Source organism: Arachis hypogaea, chromosome 16, assembly GCF_003086295.3.
Source record: "Arachis hypogaea cultivar Tifrunner chromosome 16, arahy.Tifrunner.gnm2.J5K5, whole genome shotgun sequence".
NCBI lineage: Eukaryota > Viridiplantae > Streptophyta > Magnoliopsida > Fabales > Fabaceae > Arachis > Arachis hypogaea.
Window position 1 is genome coordinate 16,606,940 of NC_092051.1, and position 22,558 is coordinate 16,629,497.

At 34.6% G+C, this 22,558-nt stretch overlaps 2 protein-coding genes across 2 annotated transcripts; both read left to right on the forward strand.

The window, feature by feature from the left end:
• The first annotated feature begins 6,521 nt into the window (after positions 1–6,521).
• Positions 6,522–7,974, forward strand: LOC112758083 (epoxide hydrolase 2). Its single transcript, XM_025806660.3, has 3 exons — positions 6,522–7,046; positions 7,130–7,374; positions 7,467–7,974. Exons 1-3 carry the CDS (start codon positions 6,582–6,584, stop codon positions 7,711–7,713), a joined length of 957 nt encoding a protein of 318 aa, XP_025662445.1. The 5' UTR covers positions 6,522–6,581; the 3' UTR covers positions 7,714–7,974.
• A 12,074-nt stretch (positions 7,975–20,048) lies between these two features.
• Positions 20,049–20,955, forward strand: LOC140180015 (secreted RxLR effector protein 161-like). The gene is made up of 2 exons (XM_072220398.1): positions 20,049–20,380; positions 20,574–20,955. Exons 1-2 carry the CDS (start codon positions 20,049–20,051, stop codon positions 20,953–20,955), a joined length of 714 nt encoding a protein of 237 aa, XP_072076499.1.
• Positions 20,956–22,558: the final 1,603 nt, after the last annotated feature.

A 22,558-nucleotide genomic window follows, 5' to 3' on the forward strand; every position in this document is an offset into this window, starting at 1 on the left:
AGAGAGAGAGGGAAAGGAGAGAGAGAGAAGGGGGAGAGAGAGAGAGAGATGGAGAGAGAGGAAGAGAGATGGAGAGAGAGAGAGGGAAAGGAGAGAGAGAAGGGGGAGAGAGAGGAGAGAGAGAAGGGGGAGAGAGAGAGAGGAAGAGAGACGGGGAGAGAGAGAGAGAGAGTGTGTGTGTGTGTGTGTGTGTGAGAGAGAGAGAGAGGGGAGAGAAGGAAGAAAGGGGAAAGAGAGAGAGAAGGGAGAGAGGGGGAGAAAGAGGAGAGAGAGAGAGGAAGGGGTGAGAGAAAGTGAAGGGAGAGAGAGAAAGAGTATGTAAAAACTAATTTTAGAGTTTAAATAAAACCAGTTTTAATTTGGTTTAAAACTAAACTAAACCATAAAAACTGGTTTTCATAAAAACTATGGTTTCAGTTCAGTTTTTTATTTAAAAAAACTGGTTTATTTAAAACAGTTTCAGTTCAGTTTCAATTCAGTTCAGTGAAACCAGTTTTTTTGCACACCCCTACTTCCAGCAAAATCAATGTTAAGTGTAGAAACAATAGTAATACTGAGATAATTTGACTAAGCAAGAAAATCAAGATTTATTGTGTTAAGACTCTATTTTAGCTATCAATTCTGTTATCTATTGGTTATTAGACCAGGAAGGATTGAGTTCTACATATAAGGTTTATGTGGCCCATTTCATGTACAATATAAAACTTCTTTTATTTCATTGAATGAAAAAAATACACAATACCAATTTCAGTGTTAGTTGCAAAATCTCCTCTACCACGTTCATCTTCAATCTTCATCTTCTTCACTCTTGATCTCTGGTACCTAATATGGTATCAGAGCAAGACTCCAATCCAAAAGTAAATTCACCAGAAATCACATCTTCCAAAATCCTAACCATGACTAACAATCTTCCTCTTTTCACAAATAATTCTCAGAAGTTCATGCCGATCGGTGACAAGCTTGATGAAGCAAGCTTCTTTACTTGGGAACAACTTGCTTTATTCACAATAGGAGCCAATGATCATGAAGATCACCTTCAGAAAGAATTGGTCCCCTCCATGTTTGATTCTGAAACAGATCGTGCATCCAATACAGTTTCAAAGAGCTATAAGAAGTGGAAACAACGTGATAATCTTCTCACTACATGACTTCTTCAATCCATGGATGAATATTTCAAAACAAAAATGATTGGTTGCAAATTTGCTTATCAGATGTGGGAAAAAATTCAAGAGCACTTTGCAAAATTTTCGAAAATCAAAATCAAGCAATTGAGGACAGAATTGAAAAGCATCAAGAAAGGAGGAAGTTCAGCTAGTGAGTATCTCAAGAAAATTAGAAAAATTGCTGATTCTTTAGTTGCCATGGGTCATCATTTAACACTTGATGAGCACTTTGAAGTCATTACTGAGGGTTTAAATGAAGAATATAAAGTCTACATCTCGATAATGTCAAAATCAGACTCTATGAGTCTAATAGATCCTGAAGCATTACTGATCTCTCATGAAAGTATGTTGGAAAAATTCAAGAAACCTAATCTTGGAATCATACAATCAAACTTCACTCAAACCAGCTATCAATTCAACAATAGAGGAAATGGTAGAGGTTTTGTAGCAAGAAGAGGACGAGGAAGAACCTTTAGAGGTGGCAAATCGAATTGGAATTCCACAAATCGTCCTCAATGCCAGCTCTGTGAAAGATTTGGACACACTGCAGCTTCATGTTTTCATCGGTTTGACCAGAATTTTCACACAAATTCAAACAACAATTCCAATTTCTCATTCTCAGTAACACCACCACCAAACTCTTTTCAAAACCCGAGAGCCTATTTTACAATACCTAAATCTGATGTTGAAACCTCCTGGTTCCCAGACATGGGAGCCTCACATCATATCATCAATGATCAGACCAATCTTTACTCCTCTTTGGATTTTCAAGGGGCAGAACAGGTAGTGCTAGGTAATGGTTCTCAAACTCCTATTGCACACATTGGTCATTCCTATCTCATCTCTTTAGATAATAATCACAGATTTATTTTAAAACAACTACTTCATGCACCAGATATCTCTCATAATCTAATTAGTGTGCATCAATTCGCAGTTGACAACAATTGTTATTTTGAATTTCATCCTGATGCATGTTATGTAAAATCACAGGGCACCCACCAGATTCTGCTCCAAGGATCTCCTAAGCAAGGAGTGTATGAATTTGAGAGGGTAGCTATAACTAAATCATCTAAAATTCAATCCAATCCTCTTGCTTTTACTGCTATTTGTACTAATTTTCAGGTCTGGCATCAAAGATTGGGTCATTGTGTCCCTAAAATTGTATCTTCAGTACTTAATTCTTGTAATATTTCTTCGATTCATATGAATAAAAATGATATTAATCATTCATATCTATGCAAGTCTTGTTGTATGTCCAAAATGCACTCACTGCCTTTTAACACTGACAATTTTAAATTCAATCATCCATTAGAAATGGTCTACACTGATGTTTGGGGACCCTCATCAGTCATTTCTCATCATGGTTTCTCATATTATGTTTCATTTCTAGATGCATGCACAAGATATCTTTGCATCTACTTAATATCCTCAAAGTCACAAGTGTTCGCTGCTTTTCAGCAATACAAAAATCAGATAGAAAATTTTACTAGTTTAAGAATTAAACAATTACAATCTGATCATGGTCAAGAGTATATGTCTCATTCTTTTAAATCCTTTTTAGCAACAAATGGAATCATACATTGATTTTCATGTCCCTATTCTCATCAACAAAATGGTAGAGTTGAGAGGAAACATAGGCATTTCGTCGAAGTAGGCCTTTCATTATTAGCTACTGCATCCATGCCTCTTAAACACTGGGATGATGCATTTTTTGCTGCTGCATTCATTATAAATAGATTACCTTTCACTGTGACATCAAATAAATCACCATTTGAACTTTTACATAAACAAGTGCCAGATTACAGTTTTTTAAAGTGTTTGGATGTGGATGCTATCCTCTACTTACACCTTATAACTCTACTAAATTTCAATTTAAATCTGATTTATGTGTCTTTATTGGATATGCCCCACATCACAAGGGCTATAAGTGTATGAATTCTCAAGGTAAGATATTTATTACTCATCATGTGCTTTTTGATGAAACGATTTTTCCATATAGTTCTATGTTTTCAGCACAGTGCAACATGCCAGCCAGAAATCCTACTGTCACTTCTATATTGCCGGTTCCTATATTGACTACCACTACCGATTCTACACCTAATTCAGTTTCTCCTTCACTTATCACTCACACATCTACCACACCAATTCTTAGTACTGGCCCTCCAGCCTCCTCCTCAGATACAATAGCTAATTCCCCAACTCCAAATCCTATCTTCATAGGGGACATTGAAATTCCACCTCTGTCTGTTGCCAATTCCAACACCACCAATGTTCATCCTATGGTCACACGCTCAAAGACTGAGTCCTTAAAGCCTAAAGCTTTACAATCCACAGTGAAAGCTCCTCCTGATCTTCTCGATGAAATACCCCCCATTACTAAACTTGCTCTTACAACACCACATTGGACCAAAGCCATGGAGGAGGAGTTGGCTGTTTTGCATCGAAATCAAACTTGAACAATGGTTGAACCACCAAAAAATAGCAGAGTGATAGGTTGCCATTGGGTCTTTGCTATCAAACGACATTCCGATGGAATAATTCTCAAATATAAAGCACGACTAGTGGCCAAAGACCTTCATCAACGAGAAGGAATTGACTATGATCAAGTTTTCAGCCCTGTCATCAAGCCAGCAACTATTCGTATCATTTTAACACTTGCAATTTCTCAATCTTGGCCAATTCGACAATTCGATTTCAATAATGCTTTCCTTAATGGTGACCTTCAAGAAACTGTTTACATGCAGCAACCTCCCTCTTTTTCCCAAGGCTCCCCAAATCAGTTTTGCAAACTTTATAAGTTAATTTATGGTTTGAAACAGGCCCTCGAGCCTGGTTCACTAAATTGGCTTTCAGAATACCAGGTCAGATCCTTCTTTGTTCTTACGATTTACTAAAACTTCTACTATGTATGTTTTAGTGTATGTTGATGATATTCTTGTTACTTGTAATAGTGATTCTGAGATTATTAAACTTATATCCCAACTTAATTTCATTTTTGTTTTAAAGGACTTGAGAGAATTCAATTTCTTTTTAGGCATAGAAGCAACAAAAACAACATCAGGATCTCACATATTATCACAATCATAGTATATCAGAGACCTTTTAGTTAGATCTAAGATGCATGAATCTCATCCTATGCCTACTCCCATGATTACTAGTACTAAACTTTCAGCTCATGGCAGTGATGTATTTGATAATCCAACTCATTACAGATCAATTGTTGGAGCCCTTTAGTATGCCACTCTAACCAGGCCTGACATTGCCTATGCTGTGAATAAGGTTTCTCAGTATATGCATAAACCTCTTCTCCCACACTGGAAGTGTGTTAAGAGAATTTTGAGATATTTAGCAGGTACCATTGATCAAGGACTTTTCTTTTAATCTTGTACTGATTTGACTTTGTTTGCCTTTGCAGATTCAGATTGGGGCTCGGACGTTGATGACTGTCGATCCACAACTAGCTTCTGTGTCTATCTTGGCACCAATCTGTTCTCTTGGAAAAGTAGAAAGCAACATTATGTCAGCAAGTCCAGTGCTGAGGCTGAGTTCAGGAGCATTGCTGCAGCCGAAATAGATCTTCGGTGGATATTGAACTTGTTCACTGAACTTCGACTCCAATGTTCAAATACTCCTGTGATTTACAGTGATAACATCAGTGCTGTCTTGCTCACAGCCAATCCTATCCTCTATAACAAAACCAAACACTTTGACCTTGATTTCCATTCATTACGGGAGTGAGTAAATCGCAATCAGCTTGTCGTAGTTCACATCCCAGCCACAAACCAACTTGTAGATCTTTTAACCAAGCCTCTGTCTCTTCCCACCTTTGATCGTTTCAAGAACAAATTCAGAGTCTTGTCTAAAACGACCATGAGTTTGAGGGGGAGGGGGTGTTAAGTGTAGAAACAATAGTAATACTGAGATAACTTGACTAAGCTAGAAAATCAAGATTTATTCTGTTATCTATTGGTTATTGAGCCAGGAAGGATTGAGTTCTACATATAAGGTTTATGTGACCCATTTCATGTACAATATAAAACTTCTTCTATTTCATTGAATGAGAAAAATACACAATACCAATTTCAGTGTTATTTACAAAATCTCCTCTACCACGTTCATCTTCAATCTTCATCTTCTTCACTTTTGATCTCTGGTACCTAACAATCAGAATATTAGTGCTAGTTTGTATTGGTTTTTTGAGTAAAAAATATATTTTAAAAAAAATAAAATATTTTTATTTAATTTTAATTTATTTAGATATATCTTTAAAAAAATTTATTTTTTTTAAATTAATAATACTTTGTTTTAAAAAAAATAAAACACATTTTTAATATTTAAATTTTCTTTTTTAAAAAAATCTATTTAAATATAAAATAATTTTTGTCTGTTAAACAAATTTTTTTTTTAAAATAAGTACTATTTTTATTAGTCATTAATTTAATGTATCTTATAATTTCGACAAAAAATACTAAAAATATACATACTTTATTTTTTATTATTTATATTAATTTTTTATAAATATATTATTTAAATTTTTTTATAAAAATAAATTAAAATAAATTAAACTTTTATCATTTTTTAATATTTAATTTATTACCGACCAAAATATAATAACATTCACTTTTGTATATATGTTCGTTGTGTTTTGTTCATAATGTTCAATCTTCTCTGGTTCTCATGACCAAACGCAGCGATAATGAGTAATGACTAAGAACACAAGCTGATGGAGGCAGCATCAGCAATTGATGGATGAAGTGCAGATGGAGCCCGGTGCAAAGAGTGTGGGTTAAGGATGCTAAGGAAGGAAGAGGGCTAAATGGCACTGTGGTGTTGACAATTTTAAAAACAAGACGGGTTGGCTTAGTAATTCTAATACAATAATCTCTCCGTGACATTACCAATAGTATTTCTACCAACTTGTGCCAACTCTTATTTATAACTGTGTTTAATGAAAGTGTTATTTATAACTATGTTTAATGAAAGTGTCTTTGTGAATGTGTCTAATAAAAATGTCTTTTTTATGACTGTATTTAATAGAAGTGTCTTTATAGATATATTTTCTGAATGTGTCATGTGTTTAAAATATAATAATTATTTATTATTGCAATAAGTTGACAGATAATACTTTGCTACCTATACTTTTTCTTTAATTATTCATTGTATTTCTCTGTCTCAACCATGATATTGAAATAAAAATTACTCTAAATCATTTTGGTATAAGCACTAAGCAGCCACCATAAAATAAATTATCAACTGTGGCAATTACGTATATGATTCCGTCATGTGATCAATAATTCAGTTTGTCGACTTTCTCAACTAAAAATTACAAAACTGTTCTCTTAGTATTAATATTCGGTTCCTTAGCACTTAGCAGCAAGATATAAGACCGACAGATCGATAGAGCTTTGGTCACGAGAAATGGAGGGAATAGAACACACAAGAGTGGAAGTGAATGGCATCAACATGCATGTTGCAGTAAAAGGGCAAGGCCCGGTGGTGCTCTTCCTCCACGGCTTCCCAGAGCTCTGGTACTCCTGGCGCCACCAGATTCTCGCTCTCAGCCACAAAGGGTACCGCTGCGTGGCCCCCGATCTCCGCGGCTTCGGAGACACCGATGCTCCTGCTTCCGTGGACAGTTATAATTGCGTCCACGTTGTGAGTGACCTTGTTGCACTTATTCAGTCTCTTCAAGTCGAGAAAGTGTTCTTAGTGGCTCATGATTGGGGTGCAATCATCGGTTGGTACCTCTGCTTGTTTCGTCCTGAACTAGTCAAAGCTTATGTATGCCTCAGTGTGCCTTTCTTCCGAAGAAACCCCACAGTTCCCACCGTTGACTCCATGCGTGCTCTCCATGGAGATGACTACTATATCTGCAGATTTCAGGCATCCTCTATCTCACTCTCTCACTCATATATATAACTTACTGTTTGCTCCATGCATTTATATATGATGGATCTGATATGTAGGAAGAAGGCAAAGTGGAAGCTGAGATGGCTCCTCTTGGGGCTGAGTATGTGATCAAGAACATGCTTACAAATCGCAGGATAGGTCCTCCAATATTTCCTAAGGGAGAGTATGGAACCGCTTTCAATCCTGATATGACAGAAGACTTGCCTTCCTGGCTCACTCAACAAGATCTTGCTTATTTTGTCTCCAAATTCGAAAAGACTGGTTTCACCGGAGGATTGAATTACTATAGGAATTTTAACAAGTAATTAAGTTCACTTGAATCTTGATATTGAAATATACAGAATAGTATATTCTCTTATTAAAGATAAGTTTTCAATTGTAAATTTGGTGCAGGAACTGGGAGCTGACGGCACCATGGAGTGGAGCGAAGATCAAAGTGCCGGTGAAATTCATAGCAGGTGAGTTGGACTCGGTATACACATCGTTAGGGATGAAAGATTATATTGAGAGTGGAGGTTTCAAGGAAGATGTGCCAGGCTTGGAGGAAGTCATTATTCAACCGGGAGTAGCCCACTTCAACAATCAGGAGACGCCACATGATATCACTAATCACATTTACAACTTCATTACCAAGTTCTGATTCTACTTAATTATTACCCACTACTATTTGGTTCTGTTTTAGCGTTTTACCATAGGAAGCCATATATATAAGAATAAGCCTACTCGTCCTGCTCTCTGGAATGAATGTATATCTCTCTTTATTTTTTATGTGCTAAAAGCAATTATTTACTAATCAGAAACATTAAAGGAAATGTAATGTAAGCTCAATATGAAGTGTACGTGAGTAAATTATAAGATTACTATGTGATGATATCAATGAGAAGAGAATCAAAACCAAAAATTCTTTGTTACTAATGATAAGTTTGACAAACAGCTAAATAAAATTAAACTCTTAAGAAAGCATTAAACGCAAATGAAGCTGTTATGCAGATTTTTTGCATAAATCGTCTATATAAATGATCGCCTATCAAAGGTTGTGAATTCTCAAGTCAAACACAATATCAATAGAAAATTTTAAGATAAGAAGGGAAAAAAGGAACTCAAAATGTAAAAGTAAAGGAAAGAAAAAAAAACGAAAAAAAAAAGGTACAAAATGTAAATGAAAGATATAAACGAGAATTGAAGGGAAAGGTATAAGATGTAAATAAAAGATTCAAAGGAAAGGTGAAAGGAATATTTGTTTTTTCATTTTGAATTCATTTGTGTCAGTGTGATATTAGGATGTTTAGAGTACTTTTGGCAAATGATTTTGATCCTTTATTCCTATCTTAAAATTTTTATTTATAAAAAATTTAAATAATTAAAAATTATAATTATATCTAATAACTTTTAAGAATTGCTTATAGAAAATTTGTTCCACATTCTTGGACAGTTATAACTCTATTATGGGAAAGTACATAACTGAATAACTGTTTCTAAAATTAGCCCTAATAAAAATTTTTAAAGTTAATTCCGATCTGTACATGAAAGTTGGTCGACAATACAATATTTTTGGCACTTAGTAATATCGAAGTCTAAACTTGTTGAATACGACCTTGTCGAAAATATTATTTTTTGATATAACAAATGCCTTCTAAGTATTTATTTTTTTTACTAGAAGAAAAAAATATAAATACTTAATATTATTCCATATTTATAACGATCTCAATCTTCAACAGTTTCTTTTTTCTTCTTTTCTTCTTTTTTTTTTTTAATTTGTTGAACTCATTCCACAAGTTAAGACAAATCGAAAAATTCTTGACAAACTAATTTCTTTTGAATTGAAAACTTGAAACCATGTGCGACCAAATTTACAAATTCATTTTCAAGTATAGAAGACACTTGTTTTTCATTTGTCTAAATCGAATTATGTAATCGCAGATTAAAGCTTATGGATATCGGCAAGTGCACCGGATCGTTCAAGTAATACTACGATGAGTGAGAATCGTTTTCACAAGGATTAAAAAATTGAGCACACAGGGGTAGATTAAATTCTTAATTAGATTAATAAAACCTGATTTTGAAGGGGGCAAGATTGTGTCTTACTGAGAGCTTGAGAACCTTGAATGCTTACGAACAGAGAGCTTAAATGTTGATTTGAGAGAGAAGATAGTGATGGTGAGAGTCAAGGACTTTAGAGTTGTTTATGCTTAATCAAACCTTGTTTACTTATGTTGAAGTTTCCAAAGATCTTTCACGATAAATATTTAGTAACTGATTTCCAATTCCTTGGTTCCTCAGTTTCTCAAACATTAATTAGTTGTCAGGTAATTAATCAAGAGACTAAGCACAAAAACTGATTTAGTTTTCTAATTAGATTTAAAAGTAGTCCTTAGGTCGAATTACATGTCACATATTCAAACTAGTCCTGTCCAGTTAAATCTTCAGAAGAAAAACACAATTTTCAAAAGTTGTTCTAATCCGAATTATATGTCACTTATTCAAAATTAAAGTGATTGAAAATCATGCATGTGTCGTATACTAATTGAACCACTATTCCTAGCCGAATGCAAATAGTCATGTGAAAGAGTTTTCAAACTTTAGTTCAAATATCAAAATTTTCAATTATAATAAAAGAATTCAAAAGAGATTAATATACCTTTCGATACCCACTAATCCGAATGAAGAACGAATAACTCAATCATGAAATAGATCAATACAAAACTTCAAAATAAAATAAACATAAATTAATACCCATAGAAAACACAGAGCTCCTAACCATTTGACAAAGGATTAATTACCGATGGAAAAGGAAAGAAAACACTGAAAAGAGATTACGGAAGAGATGGATGTCCCTCTTTATGACCTATGTTTACTTATTTATATCATAATTCTAGAATTCAAATTCAAACTAAACTAATCTTATCTTTCGGATAGGAAGATAAGCTAACTAATTACTGACTTATAAATTTAAAACAATAATTCAAATCAAATCTAACACTCGAATCTCTTATGTTTCTAGAAAGAATTAATAACTAATCTTCTAGAGTCTTCAATATTTTGGACGTAATTAAGGCTTCTAAGATTTGTAATTGCAATTTATATTAGATGAGTTTCGACAAAAGCTCAAAAATACCTTCCAGGAACATGTGAGGAGGCCACCAGGTGCAGGACATGGCTGCCGGGCGCAGGGCTTGGCCGCTGGGCGTGCTACATCGTGGAGGGGGAGTCCATCCGCTAGGCGTGCTTGCTTGCTCCATTTCCTTGTTCCTTAGGGCACACTTCTATTTCTTAGGCCATGCTTTTGCTGATTTTGAATTTTTCTTTTTATTCTTGATTGTTTTTTAGTCAAAGTCTCCTAAAAACACAAAAATATTATCCCAACTCCAAATATTTGATTATTTATTAAATTATATTAGAAAACATAAGAAATTTAATTAAATCCTAAAAAAATCAAATAAATAAAGAACTTTAAAAATCGCTTAAGATAACGTGTCATTACAACGACAAACTTAAACTTTGCTTATCCTTAAGCAAAAAAGAAAGATAAACGGAGTTTAGCTTAATGAGAAAGACTTGGAAAGCTTTAAAATTAAAAACAAAAGTGAGATTTATGATAATCCTTGTAGTTACATTCGACTTCTCTTATCCTTCATGAATCTTGTATATTTAGGATTTAGGAATTTTTGAAACAAAAATTTGAATTATTATGAGAATTCTTTTGAATTTATATGACTTGAAGGTAGTTTATTTCTTATTTGGATTAGGGAAAAGATCTTTCGCGGGCTTTTGACTTTTAGTGTTTTGTCACAAGGCAGCTCTTAACAACTTTCAATCGATAGTCCAGGGCAAGTTGGCCCAAGTTACCGGGTGAAAAGTACCCCTCTGATATAATTATCCAAGTCTTTCCTTGACACAGTCATACCACAAATATATACTAGCGTTTTGACCCAGACATCGATGCCCATAGCCTCTTTGAACTTCTTAATGTTTTATTTTAAGGCGACTCTTTATGTAGACTTTCAAATGATAATCCTGATCTAGTTGGCCCAAGTTATCGAGTGATAAAGCACCCATCGGATCTACTAGCCTAAATCTATCCTTAAAACATAAATATCACAGGCACATAACTGGGTCCTAATCATTGGTGCTCAGATCCTCAGAACTTTTTATTTCTTTGATCTTTCCAGACTTTTTTTTTTCAACTACTTCAAGGAATTGATGGTCGAATCCTCATAATACTTCTTTAAATTTCTATTCTTGAAGATTCCTTTTCTGTTTCCTCAAGATTTCAAACATTTCATATTTCTTCAAATATAACCACATATACTTAAGCACCTCTACTATTTGCTTTTAATTATTTAATTCAATCCTTTCATCAAAATATCCTCCATAAAAATAGTTACTGGAGGAACAAGCATTTAAATTTGAAGTTTAAGATAAGAAAAGAAAGAAAGAATATATTATGTATGCAGGAAAGGAAAAATTAAATAAAAGAGAAAAACAAGAAAAATTAAAATAGAAAGGATGAAAGTAAAGAAGAAAGAAAATAGCTAACCACTAGTAGAGAGAATTTATCTTATTCTGATCTTACCCAAGTCTATTCAGTTATTATCACTGCTTCTTGTGCCGGACCTTTATGATCCATGGTGTTACCAACACCAAATTAAAGGTTTGTACCAAACTTAGAAATTTACGTTAAAATTAAAGATTGATAGAATAATGGGTGTAAATTATGGACAAAGGCATATGTGCATGAAAAAGAAAAGGATAAGATGAAACCTTAATCAACGTGATTTTAAATGAGGGGTATTTAATTTGAAAACAACTAGCATCCGTTAAGGACACCGGGCGTCCTTGCATGCATGCTCCCCTGGGAGCTTCATTAATCCTATACGCGAGGCATATTAAAGCTCATTTTGAATTGTTTGACTTTACACAAATCGCATATTAAAGCTCATTTTGAATTGTTTGACTTTACACAAATCACATAGACCAGTTGTCATATCTCCTCTAAAAAATTATTCATTGAATTTTGTTTCTAATTTGACCCAAAAGTGAATAGAATTTGGTGGGAAAGTAGAAAACCATGTAAAAGCATGCTTGGTCAATGAAGAAGAAAAAAAATTTTAATTTAAGATATATATTCATTAGTAGAAATTTGACCAATTTCAAAAGTATACCTTGTTATGTGTTCCAATGTTGATTCATCGCCTTCTCAAAAGTGCCTTGGGAGGTTTCCATGCTTTAGGCAATTTTGCTTCTTGAACAAAATTAGAAAATGGTGACACAAAATGAAGTTGTTTGGCAGGATTCAACATGAAAATCATTCCTTTAATTTTCAATACTTGAATAACAACTTCTTCCATATTGTGTTGCCCCCACGCATTATTTTTGACATTTTAAGGTAGAGTGGTTGTTTGTCGAACTATTAGATCATCCATATTGTGTTGAATATTTTCAGTCATACTCATTTTCACCACCTCATTCAATCTTTGTGACAACATATTTTTCAAATCATTATAACTTTTTCTTATTTCTTTTCGGATCATTGTGATAAAAGAGTTATCCATATTTAATGATTCGGAAATATCATGATCATTATCTATGATAATAATTTTTTTTAAATCTCAAACTTCAAAGAATTTTAGAAAAAACTTTCTCTTTTTTAAAATTTGATCAACTTTTAAGAGTTTTAAAGTTGAACAAAAGATAATTTTTTTAATTTTACAGAATTTTAAAGTTGAATGAGGTTTTGTTTTTTTTTTTTTCTATTGATACTTTTCTATACGATTTGTTTATGCAGATTTTTTGCATAAGTCATCAATGTAAATGATCGACTATCAAATGTTGTGGGTTCTTAAACTAAAGAAAATATCAATAGAAAATTTTAAGATAAAAAGAAGGGAAAAAGAAGGAATTGAAATGTAAAAAGTAAACGAAGGAAAAGAAACCAAAAGAAAAAGTACAAGATATAAATAAAAGATATGAATGACAACTTTAGGAAATGTACAAGATGTAAATGAAAGACTGAAAGAAACGGTGGAAGAAATATTTGATTTTTCTTTGTGAATCTGTTTGCGTCAGTGTGATATTAGAATATTTAGAGTATTTTGCCAAATAATTATGACTTTTTATTTTGATCCTAAATCTCTTATTTATAGAGAATTTAAATAATTAAAAATTATAATTATATCTAATAACTTCCAGCTTGTAGAAGACTTGTTCCACACACTTGAACAGTTGTAACTCCATTATAGAAAAGTATTGTAACTGAGTACGTAACCATTTCTAAAGTTGGCTTCAATAACCGCTTCTAAAGTTGATTTCGGTCTGTACATAGAAGTTAATTGACAATGCAATATTTTTGTCAAAGAGTTCAATAATATCTTGTCAAAAATATTATTTTTTTAATATAACACAAGCCAGTTGATTATACTATAAAATGACAGATTCACTTAAAACAAATATAAGTCAACAATTGCTAATAAAAAAAAATCGGTTTTAAGTTCGTTGCTGAAACGGATGAAGACAAGAAATTTGAAAAGAAGGGTCAGATCACAGAAGATTTTCCCATCTTTGAAAGAAAAAAAAATTAAGAAAATCTATTTCAAAACACCGCATCTTTCAAGGGATAGGTGCCAAAGTAGTAGGCTTGTTAAGAATCTAGCAGCAAGAGTGGGATCTATAAGACTATAATTGCTGCAGTGACCAATCAGATTGCTATAGCTCTGTTTCGTAGGTGCTGAAAGAAAAACTAGGGGTGAACGCGATAGGATCGAATTAAATTGAATATGATCAAAACTTTAAATCGATCTGCACTAAAATCATCTTATCGGATCTAATATTTGTATTTTTTAAGCATAGATTCAATCCGATTTTTAAAAAGTTAATTTTTATTTAAAAATTAATAAAATTCATTATTTTTTACTTTTTTTAAACATGTTTACTCTTAAAATATTATTAAATATACTTTTTTAAATAATAAAAATAAAATAATATAACATATATGATAATTATTAGTTGAAATAAAACATAAAAAATATTTACTTATTTATTTTTTGCAAATATGCAGATACCTACCTGAAATCTGCAATCCAATTCTATTAGTGTGCGAATCGGATCTGATCCGATAGCTTTCCGATCTCAATATCCACAATTTTTCGAATCGAAATTGATTAAACACCACAGATATGCGAATCAGACACCCCTAAAAACACCTTCTCCAAGGTAGCAATGGCCATTATTAGAATATTATTGTTGTTAGGTTTTAGTTAGTAATTAGTAGTTGAAAGTTAGACTATATTTATGAAAGTAGTTGTACATTTTGCTATAAATAGCTAGCTAGTTCATTGTACGTAACAACACAGATAGATATACATAATAATTTTCTCATTTTCTCTTGATCTTAACATAGTTTCATAAGCATAGGTTCTTATGTTTTTTCTAATGGGTGTTTCTGCCATTAAACTCATGATTTCTTCCTTCCCAACAGTGTTTTCGCTCTTTTTCGATCCCTTTTCCGACTCCGTTTTGAATTGTTGATCACACCCTTTGATTCTTTACATTGCTCTAAGTTCAACGGACCAAACCTTGCCATCATCCTATTTCTAACACGCTGCCACGCGCCGCCTTCATTCTCCATACTGCCTCCATTGTTCATATTTTCCCAGCTAAGTTTTCCACTAATTTTGTGGTCCTTCTGTCATCTTCTTCAGTCACTGTTGAGTTCATCAGCATCTTCACGTCGTTTCGAGTTGAAAGACCGAACTCCCGTTGGAAACAACGTCTTTATGCACCCGCAGGCGCTCTCTATAGATCGTTGCCTACTCTCATTTCCTCAATATCTAGATCGTTTCTTAGCCGTCTGATCGGCCTGAGATCAACAGCCCAGCATATGAACCACATGCTGCTCTGACCTATTTCAGATCCACGCATTGACTCGAACTGGCCTGTGTTGACCCATGTCATCTCACCTTACTGACTCAACGCTGATGAGGATTCAACTACCTATCTCGTGCCGCCACATGTCACTCGCATGTTGACGTGACTTCTGATGTGGCACGCTAGCTAGTGGGACCTTTCCAAATATTTTTTGGTGAGGTCTTTCCATTTTTGCACTCAGTTTTCTCATTTTCTCCTCCGATCTTTCTGTTTCTTCAAAGTCTTTGTCGTGGTTTTATTTGCTCTCATGGAAAAACCAAATATTTTTCAGCCTATTCTTGTCATTCTTAATGGTTCTAACTATAGCCATTAGGTTGAAGCCATGAAAGGTTTTCTCAAAGGATGCAAATTATAGAGCTATGTGACTGGTGATATTGTTTGTCCTATTAAATTGGTTGTCACTGCAACGGACAAATCCAAGGATGCCACTTCCAAATCTCAAGATGATGTCAATCAAGACTTAGCTGAGAAATTAGAAGATTGGGATAGTAAAAATCATCAGATTATCACTTGGTTTCAGAATACTTCCATCCCAGGTATCCATCTATAATTTGGACATTTTGAAACGGTTAAAAAGGTATGGAATCATCTAGCCAAATGTTATACCATTTCTGATCTCTCACATCAATATCAACTTCTCAAGGAGCTTCACAGCCTTAAACAAGACTAGGGACAAGCTGTTTATGATTTTCTTTCTCAAATGCAAATCATTTGGGATCAACTGACTTTTTGTGAACCTGTTCTTAAAAGTGCAAATATTGCCAAGTTATATGAGGATTATCGTAACTGAACACACCTTATTCAGTTTCTCATGGCACTTACTGATGACTATGAGCCAGTAAGAGCCTCTCTTCTCCATCAGAGTCCCTTGCCTAGTATTGAAGATACTCTCCCCTACCTGAAGTTTGAAGAAACGCGTCTAGGGCTTACTCGATCCAGAACTGAGAATGTCTTTGCAATTGCTGACAAAAAGACAAAATTTTGTCGACATTGTAACCGTTCTGGTCATCTCTTTCCTGATTGTCCCTTTGTTGAATGTCGAAAATGTAAGCAAAAAGGTCATATAGCCTCCAACTGTTCCACCATATTTTGACACTACTGCAACCAATTCGGCTACTTAATTACCTCTTGTGCTACTCATCCACCATGTCCAGATCCAAATAAGCATCATCTCGTTCTAAGTCAGTGCCTGTTTCTCTTGTTGTTGCTAATGTCTCTACCTCATCCACTTCTGCTAGTCCATTGCCTAGCTATTTCTTCATCAGATGTTGAATCATGTCTTAAACAACTTCCCTCGTTCTCTAGTAATACTTCTTCTACTTTATCCACTGATCCAGGTAATTTTAAATGGTATTTTGATTCTGATTAATTACTTTAATCACATGTCTCCTTTACGTCATCTTTTCTCCTCTTTCTCTACCACTACTTCAACCCTTTCTATCCACACCGTTGATGGATATCTTATGCATGTGAAGCATAAGGGTTCCATATCCCAGCCAAACCTAAAGCTTCTTGATACTTATTTTATTCTTCAATTACATTTCACTTTAATTTCTGTCGGCCAATTAGTTGAGCTAGGTTTTGATGTCAATTTTTCTATTTCTGGTTATCGTGTGCAGGATCGTCGGGTGGAATAGATCATCGAAACTGGATGTAAGGTTGGAAGACATTTTGAGCTAAGGAATCTTCATGTTTGATGAGTTTGGAAAACTCCAAATTAATATGATGATCAAACATTGTTAAAAATTATTATTAGGATTTATTAATTTGATTTTGATTCAAAATTATGTGCTTAATAATTTCTGTTTTGTGTGCAGATTTTGATCATTGGGCTTAATGAAACTTAAAGCCCAAATGTGCTAAGGAAGTAGTATTCAGCCTTGTACAAAATTCTAATTAATGAATGGCTGAGTTATTACTATGAGTTGGACCAGAAAATCTTTAAGCAAGCCCAATTCAACCTTTGTTGCAAGACCAACAAAGCCTGGTCCGAAAATTGAAAGGGGAAAGAAAGCAAAAGTTTCATGCTTTCCACGGATGCCTTCCCCTCTTTAATGGAATTCAAATTCATTTAACTTGGTTTAATTGCATTGGTAACATGAAAGAGAAAATGCAATTGATTTGATGGTATTAATTGATTTCACACGTTACAAGTCATGGGGATGGGGGGAGGGAAGTGGATAATTAACTCATTTTAATTTCTTTCTTCACTCTCATTAAAAGCTTTTTCACTCTTCTCTCTCTTCTCTCTCTAGTTTCGGTCACTTCACTGACAGTGAAGAAGCTTGTAGAAGCAAGCTATCAGAGGAAGAAGAACAGAAGCTATGAAGAAGCAAGAGGCCAAGGTGATGATGGTCCTTGCAAAAGGAAGATCTACAGTATGGCATGGCTAGGATTTTTGCCACTAAAGGCAAGGATTGAAGAAGATTCAAGATCTCCATGCCTAAAAATGGTAGCAATCCATTTTGGTCAGAGAAGAAGATCTCTTAGGTGAGGCTCGTTTTTACTTTTTGTTCATCCATCACATAAGGTATCTACTGTAGCTACGTGGAGGAGGAAGCAAAAGTGAAGCAGATGGAACTGTCAAGGATCAAGGGTTCATCAAGGGTCAGAAATCCTTCTTGGAGACTAAGTCAAGATGGAAGGCTCAGATTGATGAAGCTTGATGAGAAGGGATGAGAGAGAGGTAATTGCATGTTGGTTTTGCTTTCGGTTCCCTCTCTCTCTTCTCTCTGTCCGAACCGGTTTTGAATGTTGAAGAAGAAGAAGTTGGCTCGGTCGAACCGTTTCAACCTTGGAAGCTTCCCCCTCTATAATAAGGGTGAACGGCCAAGGCTTGAGACAAGGAGAGTAAGCACATAGTTCTCATAGCTACCCAAGCTAACAGAAGTTCTTCTCCTTCAATGTGTTTTATTTTGTATTTTTTTTAGTTTTGTTTGTCTGAGTCTCATGGTGAAAAAGGCAAACAGTGTGAGGTTTGTAAGAAAAAGCCAATGAGAGGAAAAAGACAAAGTGTACAAAATTAAAGAAAAAGCCATAGATGTCCTAGAGGTCCTTTGTACATCTGTGTTGTGTATCATGATTCTGTGGGAATCCCCTTCCAAGTTGGGTTAGCACTTAGCAGTTAAAAATTTGGTAGGTGACCAAGTCAAGTTCAATTTTGGGGATAGATTTTAGACTTATCCCGGATAGGAAGGGTAGTTCCTAGGGAGAATTGGTATCTGTAATCTGTATGATTATAATAAAATTTTATCATTGTTGTGATGGAGATTGGATGTAGGCTGCATTGCACTTAGCAGCTGAACCAGGATACTTCTTGGTGTGATTCTCTCTCTCTCTTCTACTCCATTTCTGTTTCTGTTGCATAGGAGACAAAATTAAAAAATATCTCTTGACTGGTTACGAGACAAAAAGAAAATGTCTCTTGACTAGTTACAAGACAAAGAAGAAAAATCTCCTGAAGCTATTTAAAAGGGCAGAAAGTAACGCTCAGCAAAAATGGGTTAAGATTCAACCCCCCTTCTCTTAGCCACTGATTACCATCAATGTTCCATCTACCATAAATCTTTGTGATATTTCTTCCCCATCTACCCTTCATTTGTGGCATCATCGTCTTGCTCATAGTTCCTTAGGAAAATTATGTCCCCTTATAGCTAAGGAGTCTTAGGGTCAGTCAATAATGAGTCTTTTGATTGTATTTCTTGTCAAACAGCAAAATAACCAGCTTTATCTTTTCCTAATAGTTCCTCTCTTGCATGTTCTTCTTTTGATCTTATACACTATGATATTTGGGGTCCTGCTCCCACACCTTTAATGGGTAGAGCTCGATATTTTGTGATTTTTATTGATGATTATTCACGTTTTACTTGGGTCTATTTGATGTCCAATAGACATGAGTTACCTCAAATTTATATCAACTTTTCCACAATGATTAAAACATAATTTTCTAAAGTCATTAAAGTATTTTGGCGTGATAATGCTATGGAATACCGTGACTCAAAATTTTTGAACTTCCTTGATGAACATGGTACTTTGTCAGAGTTTTCTTATCCCAGTACCTCTCTACAAAATGGAAGAGCAGAACGCAAATGCCATCATATTCTAGATTCTAGTCGTGCTATGCTTCTTTCCTCTTTGTGTCCTAAACGTGTTTGGGGTGAAGCCGTTCTTATTGTTGTTCACATTATCAATTGTCTTCCTTCCTCTGTTCTTGATAATATTACTCTTTTTACGCATCTTTCTCATAGGTCTCCAGACTATAGCTCTCTTCGCATCTTCGGTTGTGTTTTTTTTCCTTCTTCAGCCTCGTGAACATAATAAACTCAAACCTCGATCTTGTTTGTGTTATTTTCTTGGTTATGGTACTGAACACAGAGATTATCATTGCTGGGATCCTATCTCTCAATGTATTCGTATATCTCGTCATAGTATTTTTTGGGAGCATCACATGTTTTCTAAATTTTCCTTTTTTAAGTCTATTCCTTCCACTCAATCACCACTCTTTATTATATTGATTTGTTTCCTAGTGATACGAATGTAAATATTGTGTCAAGTTCTCCTCCTGAGATAACTACTTATGTGCCTTCTCCTGTTATCGATGATCCAAGGCCGAACGATGATCCTGCTTTTGTGGGTCTTCCTTCTTCATCCACTCGCATTTCTAGGGTAAGAAATCCACCACCGCATCTTCTTGATTATCATTGTTTTGCTACTATCATTCACCATCATGAACCCATGTCATACAAAGAAGCCTCTATAAATTCAAATTGGCAGCAAGCAATGCAGGAAGAAATTCAGGCATTAGACAAAGTACACACTTAGAATTTGGTTGATCCTCCTTCTAATCAGGAAGCTACAAGAAGCAGATGAGTTTACAAGATTAACACTCGCTCTAATGGCTCTACTGATAGGTATAAAGCTCGATTAGTTGCTCAAGGATGTACCCAAGAGTATGGTATTGAGTATGAAGAGACTTTTGCTTTTGTTGCTCGCCTTACATATGTTCGACCTCTTCTTGCTATTGCTGCAGTCCGCAAATGATCTTTCAGTCAGATGGATGTGAAAATTACTTTTCTTAATGGTGATTTGAAAAAGAAAGTCTACATGAAACCTCCTTTAGGATATTCTTGCTCTCCTAACAAAGTTTGTCTTCCTCGTAAGTCACTTTATGGTCTTAAGCAAGCACCTCGAGAATGGTTTGAAAAGTTTAGCAACACTATCTCCAATCTCGATTTCTCTTGCAGTCTTTATGATTTTGATGGCATAATTGATCTTAAGGCCAGCCTCCACCACCACTTTGAGATAAAAGATCTTGGATCTCTTAGTTATTTTCTTGGTCTTAAAGTCATCTCGTCAAATGATGGCATTTGTCTTTCTCAAGCAAAGTATGCATCTGATCTTTAGGGCAGGACTTACTGATAGTCGTACGAATTCTACTCCACTTGATCCTAATGTTTGTCTCACTCCTATGGATGGCAATTCTTTGGATACTCCCACTCTTTATCGACAATAAGTTGGTGGTCTTGTTTACCTGACTGTTACTCGACTTGATGTTGCCTATCCTGTTCATATTGTTAGTCAGTTCTTATCAGCACCTCGCACTACTCATTATGCTATTGTTCTACGAATCTTTCGCTACATCATGGGTACTATGTTTCAGGATCTTCATTTTTCAACTCAGTCTTTTTTGACTCTTCATGCATATTCTGATGCTGATTGGGTTGGTGATCTCACTGATCGACGTTCTACTAATCGCTATTGTTTGTTTCTTGGTGATTTTCTTATCTCCTGGCATGCCAAGAAACAAACTTTTACCGCTCAATCAAGCACCGAAGCAGAATACCATGTTCTGGCTGACACTTCTGCTGAAGTAGTTGTGATTTGTTGGCTTCTTGAAGATTTGGGGGTCCCTCAAACTTCTCCCACTGATATCTGTTGTGATAATAGAAGTGTCATTTAGATTGTCCATAATAATGTATGCCATGAGCGCACCAAACACATTGAGAATGATTGTCACTTTGTACGACAACGTCTCTTCATTGGTGTTATTCGTCTATTATATGGGATATGGATCAAATAGATGATATTTTACCAAATCTCATCATCCTACTCACTGTCGAAATCTAGTGTCCAAACTCAAAATGGTCTCCTTAGCTCCCACTTGATTTTGAGAAGGGATATTAGAGTATTATTGTTGTTAGCTTTTAGTTAGTAGTTAGTAGTTGAGAATTAGACTGTAGTTATGAAAGTAGTTGTACATTTTGCTATTAATAGCTAACTCAAAATGGTATGTAACTATTGGTAAAAAAAATGGATATTTTCAACTTTTAGTAGTTTCGACCATAAAAGTGGTATTTTGACTGCAGAAGCAGAAATGGGCAAGTCGAAGTCGACGAAAGATGAGACAAAGAATGTCGAAGTCGAAGGGTAGTTAGTGACCTTTCTTGGACATCAAGACTTACTATTCGACCTTCAAAGCTGAAGAAGAGAACATGGGAGCGAAATTTAAGGAGCAAGTTAGGACTTGAAAATCAAAGGAGACGTGGGTGTCAAAACTTGGGGACAAAAATTCTTCATATGGTCAAGGTAAGGTCGTGGCTGAGGAAAAGGAGAAAATAGGATCATGAACAACATGATACATGATCAGTCAATGTTATAGTCTATAAATAGTAGAAACTTAGAAGAGTTCGGGGCTTCAATCCAAAACACTAGACTACTAGAGCATCACGTAAACTCATAAAATTTTCAGTTTCTGCGACGCAACGGAAGAATATGGAGTGCAAGTGCATGTGAGTGTTAGAAGTCAACCTTTAATTCGCTTTGTTTTGTTTATTTTATTTATTGTTGTTTATTTTCTTTATATTATGTTACTGCTTTATTTTAATCGATACTTTACACTTTTATTGTCTATTCTATTTTATTATCTATTCGTTAGCTTTGCGTCATCATTTATCATAAATTTACCACTAGCAATATCGACATAAATTATTTTGACACCAATTAAGTAATTTCTGGATCGAACTCACTCTTTTTCAGAAAAATTGTATCTGCTCCCCAATACTTAAGATTTTGATACAAGCTCGTTTTGACACTACCTATCGAAATCGACCAAAAAAAACGAGGGAAACAGTAACAACACAAATAGATATACATAATATTTCCTCAGTTTCTCTTGATGTTAACAGCCATTGTTTTTTAATCTTCAATTACCATCACAATTAGTCATGATTGGTAATAAACAAACATCACCGTCTGAATTTTTTGGAACACCGACAAATCAGATACGGGAAGCATATTTGTTAAGAATCACATCAACTCTGAGCTTGTTAATTCATAATGGATTTTAAAGCAATATTCAATGTGAGAAGAGCTTACAAGAAACCAATATATCTATAATATGGCTCGAGCTTATTAGCAACATTGCAGATCTTAGTTTCTTAAAAGTAAAGCTCAGTCTGTCATGTCTTGTTTCCATTCCTACATATTTTTTACGTTGTGTTTAATATGTTGGTTCAGTTTGGTGTAATGACTAATGAAGCACCTCTTTTCGTACTGCATTAAAT

Coding starts and splice junctions, on each gene's coding strand:
- LOC112758083 (XM_025806660.3), top strand. CDS start 6,582: ATGGAGGGAATAGAACACACAAGAGTGGAAGTGAATGGCATCAACATG. Junction 7,047..7,129: donor ACTATATCTGCAGATTTCAG/GCATCCTCTATC, acceptor TCTGATATGTAG/GAAGAAGGCAAAGTGGAAGC. Junction 7,375..7,466: donor TACTATAGGAATTTTAACAA/GTAATTAAGTTC, acceptor AATTTGGTGCAG/GAACTGGGAGCTGACGGCAC.
- LOC140180015 (XM_072220398.1), top strand. CDS start 20,049: ATGGATGTGAAAATTACTTTTCTTAATGGTGATTTGAAAAAGAAAGTC. Junction 20,381..20,573: donor ATTTGTCTTTCTCAAGCAAA/GTATGCATCTGA, acceptor TCATATTGTTAG/TCAGTTCTTATCAGCACCTC.